The sequence below is a fragment of the Phymastichus coffea genome, unplaced genomic scaffold (genome assembly GCF_024137745.1).
Source record: "Phymastichus coffea isolate CEN01 unplaced genomic scaffold, Cenicafe_Pcof_1.1 PCOF00067, whole genome shotgun sequence".
Lineage (NCBI taxonomy): Eukaryota > Metazoa > Arthropoda > Insecta > Hymenoptera > Eulophidae > Phymastichus > Phymastichus coffea.
In genome coordinates this window covers 444,974-453,776 of record NW_026706878.1, presented here as the reverse complement: position 1 = coordinate 453,776, position 8,803 = coordinate 444,974, and the positions used below count along the sequence as shown (strand labels likewise).

General features: G+C 33.8%; 1 protein-coding gene across 1 annotated transcript in view; it reads right to left on the bottom strand.

Annotated features, from left to right (window-relative positions):
- Positions 1–226: 226 nt before the first annotated feature.
- Positions 227–8,803, bottom strand: part of LOC131667522 (kinesin-like protein CG14535) — a 260,611-nt gene continuing 252,034 nt past the window's right edge. Inside the window, exons 7-10 of the mRNA XM_058940989.1 lie at positions 1,990–2,238; positions 1,346–1,837; positions 932–1,231; positions 227–728 (exon numbers count right to left, since the gene is read on the bottom strand). Of these exons, the coding sequence (XP_058796972.1) occupies positions 505–728; positions 932–1,231; positions 1,346–1,837; positions 1,990–2,238 (1,265 nt within the window). The 3' untranslated portion in view covers positions 227–504. The remainder of the gene's footprint in view (positions 729–931; positions 1,232–1,345; positions 1,838–1,989; positions 2,239–8,803) is intronic.

Sequence of the window (8,803 nt, the reverse complement as noted above, 5' to 3'; positions counted from 1 at the left end):
GTAATGGTGTCACCTCTTAAAATTTTTATAATATTTATTTCTTGTTATTGTAAGTGATATTTACAAGAACTCAAGATATATACTCAGTGCATCATATTCGATGTAAAAGTTTACGTTCTATATGATGGTATACTTTTTCCCCTCTGTAAATATAACCTTTTATAACTTTTCGAATAAAACGCGAAGAACGGAAACATTTTTCTTTTTTTCAGACTTGCCACCGGTTTAGAAAAAAATTGCAGATTCGTATTCCTGAATGTTCAAAACCCCTTAGCAACATGTTGGCACTATTTTTGTGATACTTTTTTGAATCAGACTCCTATATAACTGAGCTACCTTCTGGCAACTAAACTGTAGCCCGCAAGCAATAAATTATTATATCAAGTTTCAAAATATGATATGCGACAGCGCAATACATTTTCGAACGTGTCAATAGTCATGAATGATGGTAAACGGATGGTATTTGTACCCAGATTGTAGGGCTCTCATTATGGTGTAGATGATTTACGAAGATGCTGAAGCAGATGATGGTTGGGTGTCTCGAATACTATGCCATACAGCTGTGTGTGAAGTTGTGCGTGTCGTCGTAGTATCGCCTCGTTCTCGACGTTGAAAACGAGTTTGAACACGGTTGCTAGCTGTGCTTGACGCTGAAGCGCGCACCCGTCCTGTAGTCCCGCCACTGAAGCATCCGCAAAGCGTCGAAGTTAGAACACCCAGCGCACCATCTACAACAATTGCAAAATAAGTTATTTTTTAAATAGTTCACTCACTAATATCTATAAATAAAATACTTTTACAGTCGGCCAAATATGAATAGTTTCTGCGAAAAAAAAGAAATGGCATAGCAATTACTAGAAATATTGCAATGTCGATCGATGAAAAGTAATTGCCTAAAAGCAAAGGTATGTATGACAAAAAATCGACTAACTGTTATGTTCTTGTAGAGCACTAGTATGCCTAGATGAATCGCTGGAAAGGCTACTGGTTTCACTGTCTCTAACGACGCTGTCGTATCCGGAGCTTTCAGCTCGGTGCCTTGAAAGTGTAGCAGGAGAAAGTTTGGCAGCGCGCGAAGTTGAGTCGGCACCTGAGTCATAGTCATCCTTATTGAGTCCGAGAGATGAATCCAAGCTGAGTAATTTTCGGTGCATTATTCCGGATGATGGTATGGAAGATGAATTGGATGAAGGCAGATTGGTTACCGGCAGTGGTGAGGGAACGGTAAAACCTGAAAAAAATTTTAATCGATGATTTTTACTGCGGGATTAATAGTGACTACTGCTTATATTTAGTGATGAATGCGATAAATTAACGATTATAGTTAACGAAATAGCGGTATTACTCGGAAAGCGTAATAACTCGTCGCTTTGAGGCTTGGTAGGGAGTATTTTATCTTGTAGTCTTTGAAACAAAGTTGTGCCGGTGTTAGTTGCGCTGAAGGCAAACAAATTTTTAGCTTCGATGTACTCCTCCTCGGGATCCGAGCCTGAGGCACCATTGCCGGGTATTCTCTCGACTTCCTCTTTAAGATTGGGATTGGAAGCGCCGTCCGGATGCCGTAGATTTGAAATGTTGCAGTCGACAAGACGGCTACAGTAGTGCCCTGGACTGGTGATATGGGCAATACTGTTGGCGTGCAAATAAGAGTCAGTCACCAGCTTGGCCATGCTCTGCCTACAATTGTCGCAAATTTTGTCCTGCTCATTTTTGTTGGCTGCGTAAGCAGGTTCGCTGTAAATACTGCCATGATTGCTCGCTGTGTCGTTGGAAAACACGTCGGATAGCGACAGTGACTGACATCGCGAACCTGGCCGGAAAGCCCCAGACATCGATGCTATAAACAATTTGAATATTGCTAAGCTATCGAGACTTATGAATGATCGTCGAATGGTATGTCAGCAGCTTACTCGCTGCTATATTGTTCGATATAAATTGAAATACGTGCCTTTACTATACTTAATTAGTGTTGCACGTATAATTACTTACATGTTGGCTCTCGAACATTCGTAGAAAAGGACTTTTCCCTTTGATAAGTTAAGGAATTCGTGACGTTAGCTAAAGCCAGCTTGCTTTGATAAAGCTCATGAAGTCGAGCCAACTGGTCGAACTTGTGGCGATTTTCCTGCTCTAGGAAATCTTCATGATCAAAGTAAGGCCTTGGCTGCATACCCATTCCTGCAGGTGGTGGAAAATGCGATCGGTAACGTTCTGTTTCCGACAATACTGACAGCGATTCTGTATACAAAGGAATAAGTAATTTCCGTTAATATATTTCATTCATTTAACGTTTAATATAACGAAACTCAAGTAGCGTGAATTTTTCTGTATTATTACGTCAAGCTCACATAAATATTATAACTAAAATCTGCTAAAAGCTAAAGGCACGGATGCAATATTTTTATAAATCTATATACTAATACTTTCACATAAGCTTAGACAGCTAAAAATTGTACTATATTTTATAATGTTAATCGATATTGTATTTTACATGTAATATAATATGATTAAACTTTCATTTTTTTATATAACCTATAAAATTTCTTTAGCTTTTACATTTTATATTGGTAATATTATATAATATTTTGTAATGAAAAATTAATCTTACATATGACAATGGACATAAATAATCATGAGTATATAGGTTCTATCTTTTTAAAATAAATATATTGTAGTTTGGAAAGACAGCAGAGATTCTTAGACTTTTCTTTTAAGTTAATACACTGAGAAAAATGTCTTTATAAAATTTATTAAAATTATAATACAAATTAAATAATAATTAAATTATAATACAATATTTTAAATGAGTAACATACTTATTTAGTGGCGAATTTTGTCATAATTATATAAAATGTTATAGCTATTATAATAATTGCTGTAATTAGCTGATTATAAAAATTGTTATAATATCCCTTTATAAAAAAGCGTATGTAGGTATTCTTTTGAGCTGCTGAATCCAATGGTACCGGTTGAAATTACCAAAAGTGGGTCGGTTTTTTTATTTTTCTTAGTAAATATGGATCATTTTAAGCAGAAAAAGTCCCTTGCAATTTTTTCGTAAAATGCATATTTAAAAAGTTATGAATTTTTAAAGTCGAAAATTTAACGTTTTTCACAAACTTTGAACGTTAATAACTTTTGACTTGTTCAATATTTTTCAAAAATTGAAAAATATTTTTACTCTGAAAGAGTTTCTCTATATTTTCGTTTAGTGCAATTGCTAGTTATTCACCCGGAACCCTCTCACGGCGGTCCTGAAGTAGGTTTAAATCGAAGGTCCTTGCACTCTCAAAATTCCAACGGGGTATCTTTTTAGGATGTTTCCTGAGCAATTTGAGCTCAAAACGAAAATCGATGATTGGGCCGTTTTTGAAAAAACCATTTTTTAAGTTTTCAATGCAAAAATAATTCATTTTTTTATGAATATGTGAAATTTATCTATTGAAATACAAATGTATGCCTTCCTATGTTGAATTATCGTCTCTTTTCATTAATGTGCGTTCATAGATAAAAAATGTGTTTATGCAAAAAAAATATTTCAATTATAATTAATATATGAAATTTAATTTATTCTTATAAATAATGAGTCATTACGTTTTGATATATTTTACTTGACAAAGGGATTAATATTATTTGCTTCCAAATTTAATTCAACTTCTGAATACAGATTTGACTTCGACGCATTATACATGGGTTGTTTGTAAACAGAGCGCGAAAACTCGATAGTTCACGCGTACGGTTTTTTTGGAATTTTCAGTATTGACTCGATCTGAAAATTTGCGAGGACAATATTATTTGACAGTCGTAAGAAGTCAATCTACGAAATAACATTCGTTTAGTGATATTCTTACGCGCTACGATGTTGCATAAAAGTAAATTGCATTTGCGCTCACACCAAGAAAATCGTGATATGGTCTGTTTATTATGCTTTGACAAGAAAAATGTGATGGTGAATATTACGACTGTGATACAAAAAAAAAATAGAAAATTTGTTCGATAATTACGATTCTACAAATGAATGCCTCCCGCATGTGATTTGTGCTAGTTGCAAGAGAAATCTTTACCGCTTTGACTCAAAGCAACAAATTGAGCAAATTGTTTTTCCAAAGTTCGACATCAGGGACAGTACTAGATCTCGTGAAAATAAAATATGTCGATGTGAATATTGCACAGTAGGTAGAATGAATGGGAATGAGTGGAGATGGAATGCTCCTATTCGAAAGGGTTTTCAAATCATTCCAAAATCATCTGATGTAAAAAAGAATACATGTACTCAGAAGAAATGTTCAAAGTGTTTCGGAGTAATTGCAAAAGGCAAAAGTCATGTCTGTAAGAAATCTAATCGTATACCTAATTTGAGTAATTCCATCAAAGAGTCGTGTAATTCACAGGAAAAGGAACAACTTACTGTGCTAATTTTGAAAAATATTGAAAGAGATAAAAGTAAATCGAGTGATAAATCAAAAGAACGTGTGGTGTTATTATTTCAAAGACGAGGGAAAAAACTTCAAGTGGCTTTAGGAAAAAATAACAATATAGCAAAGTTCGAGAAACAAAAAAAACAGTGTATATTGAGTGCTGATGATTTTCATAAAATTCAAACTAATTACAATATCAGTTACAAAACTGTATGTGGTATCGCCTCTTGTATTCGGATTGCTTTGAAAGATCGTAAAATCATCGAACCTAATTTGAAAAATAAGCTGCTATTGAATAATCACTCCGTAGATGACTATTTTGATGCAAAAAAGTTCGAATTTGTTAAGAATAAAGGTGATGAAGTTTCTGAAAAGTTTGAATCTGTGGTATATTGTAATAATGTAAAAAAATTGATTGAACATGTCAAAGAATCACGCGAAGTTGACGATGTACTTTTAAAATTTGGTATTGATGGAGGACGCGGATTTTTGAAAGTTCGTTCAGTCGAAATCCCAATAAGCGGCACAGACGTCCGAGAAAAAAAATACTCGTCAATCTTACAAAGATAGCATCGCCGCTAAAAAATTTAAGGACTCAAGTGTAAAAAAAATATTTATACTTGCATTGGCGCCTTACACGCAAGAAGACTATGCTAATATTTATCAGTTGTGGTCTGAGTTGAAGATTAATAATTTTGAGGAAACGATAGCAACAGATCTTAAACTTGCTAATATTATTGTTGGAATAATGACGCATGCAAGTAAGTTTCCATGTACATGGTGCTATGCAGAAAAAAATAAATTGGATGAAATTGGAATTCATAGAACTATAGGGAATATTTTTGAAAATTATGCAAATTGGATAAAATCAGGGGGTAAGAAAAAAAAACAAAAGAGTATAAGAACTGCACGAATGTTCCTATTATACAAACTAAAGAAGATAAACTGGTTTTAGAAGTGATACCACCTCCAGAATTGCATTTAATGTTAGGGGTAGTGAATACTTTGTATGATCATATGCTTAAGCAATTTGAAAATGATGCTGAGAAATGGGCCAAGTCATGTCATGTGGAACGTGAAATAACGCAAGGAAACTCAGGTTTCAAAGGCAATTCATGTAAAATCTTACTAAGTAAAGTAGATGTTCTAAGATCGCTTTGCAGTATAGGGTGTCTCAAATTCGTTAAGGCGTTTCAAATATTCAATAATGTTGTAGAAGCCTGTTTTGGCGTGCATTTACAACCTGAATTTGAAAAATGTATTTCTGATTTTTAACAGAGTTATTTAGATGTAGGTATCCCAGTGACACCAAAAATTCATGCAGTTTTTTTTCATGTGCGCGATTTTTGTGTAGAAATGCAAAAGGGTTTGGGTTATTACAGTGAACAGGCCATGGAGTCTGTGCACTTTGACTTTTCTAAGACCTGGGACAAGTACAAGGTTTCAAATAGCAACCCGAATTATGAAAAACAATTGTTGAGAGCTGTATGTGAATACAATTCATATCATGTATGATTTTTTTGTGAATATTAATTTTTCCTATTGTTGAGAAATAAATTTTTTTTATAAAATTATTTATTATAGCCTTATTAATTATAAATCCGAAATTCTAGTGACCTACACTAATAATATAATTTAAAGTAGCATGAATTGTGTATTTGAATAGATACTGATAAAAAATGAATTATTTTTGCATTGAAAATTTAAAAAATGGTTTTTTCAAAAACGGCCCAATCATCGATTTTCGTTTTGAGCTTAAACTGCTCAGGAAACATCCTAAAAAGATACCCCGTTGGAATTTTGAGAGTACAAGGACCTTCGATTTAAACCTACTTCAGGACCGCCGTGCTCTGATATTGCATTTTGCAAGTCGCGCCATATGATATGATATAATCGCGTGATCGCTCATCAAGCGTACAATTTGATTTGTTTTTTTGTTCTCGTAAACAATAATTTCTTACTAAGATCGCTTATGATTCTTAATAAATTATGCTTTATATATCAACACATATATTATTGATAATAATAGCAGAATCTCAAATTTTGATCATTACATATAGCAAAATAAATCTAATATGTATATTTTTTTATTATTACGATTCTTTAAGAATATGAAATTTATTTTTGCACGTACTATTCTTTTGGCATAAACAGAATGAGCAGCATTCAATTTGAGCCACGAAACAACATGATGCCGTACGAGTGTAAGTTGTACGGCGACAATTTGGAACAAATTCATCCACAGGCGGTATTAACGTATAAACCTTTTTCAGTACTAATAAATTATCAATCATACTATAACCGTAGAAGAGCGGATCTAATTGGTCAGGATTTACATTTAAACAGTATAAATATTGATAAGTTATATAATATGCTCGATGGATGTGCAAAGAGATAGAAGCTGAAGTATGCGACAATTTATCGAGATTACAGTTTATTGTACTCCAGTGGAAACTTTGGTAACGAAGGTCATCAAATTTCGTATAATTAGTGTTTTTCTGGTAAACATTTACTAAATATGTTTCAGCTAGTTCTTGATGTGAATATAAAGAAGAGATAGATGAACTTGTAATATTTACAGTGAATAAAATAGTGATATATCATCTTTACTATTGAATAATTGACTCACTTCGTCCAAAATCATGAAGGTAATTTTCTGCTTCTGCTCGAATAGCGGTGCTTTCGTTTCGATGGTACTATAGTCGTTATATAGATATTAGTATAGTCGGAACCAGTCAAATGATGAGCCGTTATAATTGTTTGGCATTTTTTAGGTCTTAACAAATTTGCCAATTTATGAACCAGTAAATCACGAGTGGTATTAGCTGAACCGACTCATATCCACAACTACTGAGAAGTTATAGGATAATTATTATGTTGATTATTTCGTTGTTATATTTTAGTAATGAATCATTAATAATGAATACCTCTAATCCGTTGGACGAAAAAGTATTCCAAAAATTGAGAAGTAATGTTAAAATATTAGTATCATGAAATAAAACTAAAATTTTTTTAGCGTTTTCAATACTACTGTCGTTAACATGTAAAACAATTTTTATATCGGTTTCCTTTATATCAAATCCTTGTAAGGAGGGCATTGCAGGATTTATTTTAAGATGCGACAAGGTATAAATGAATTCAAGTCGAAAAGTGATTGCAGCGTAATAAAAACAATTTCAACTCCGGGTCACTTTTTACTGCAACTCTGCAAAATACAATTCCGTATAAACTGACTTACAATAAATACTTGAGGCACAATTTATATTTTTTTCTACTGCTCAAAAATAATTATCTTGATTTGGTAGCAATGTATCACACTTGATTTCGGCCAACGGAATTGAGTCCTTTCTTCATCGACGAATTCGTTCCGATGCCTTAGGTGAATTCTTAAAATAATCATCAAAAATAAAATCTATACGACTCACACTATAAAAAGAAATACTTGAATGAATAAGCGTACAAAACGCATCTGCAAAATCGGAGAAATTTTTTACACTTTTCCATGAAACTTTTCGACAATAGAGCATAACATTGATGATGACGATTGATATAGCTTTCTCTACAATATCGTAGTCTTTATCCAAGTCAAGATGATTCAATAGTTCTAGACTTACAGTTAACTCTTATTTAGAACTTTTGTTGAAAACACAATATTTCTACCAGTTTGCGCTCCCAGCTCTAAATATCCCGTCATAAATTACGCAGCAAAATTTCGATTAGCCGTAGTTTTGAAAAAGAATTTAAGGCAAGCGCGGGCAATAAAGCCATTGGGGAAAACCCAAAATAAAAAAAAAACCAGCAAATGGCACGTGGTCAGCAGACGCGTTGCATATGCCTCTACGACTTAATCCGAAGCCTGCGACGGAATACGCGTAAAAGCAAAAGCGTCAATATAGTAAATGTGGAACTGTTCTCGAACGTCTTCTTCAAATAGTTTTTAAGGCCATTGTAACAGCGGGATTGATGATCATTGTGTGCGCATGTTTGTTTCTATAATAGGTGTAAGTTGTAATAGAACAAATTTGTATTCATGTTCTACTGTAGATGAAATGTCCATGTAGTAATAAGAATGAAATGCGTGTATAGAATAATATGTAATCTAGATATAAGGTAATCGAAAAGGTAAAAAGAATAAATCAACGTGCTTGTTTGTGAATACTCCGTCGTTGGCTGTCTTTCGACTCAAATTTGCATATTTTTTGTTTTATACGTCACATAACGAAGCTTCGATCTCTCTCGCGCGTTAACGTTGCGTGACATGAATGTACACGAGCGCCTTGAATGCGGCGTAGCGTGGCCTTGAAGCCCAATTTTATCAGCATCGGCGAGTATAAGAGCTCCCCGAGTGTTGTCAGACCTCGCGAGGGAACATTTGTCCCGGGTAT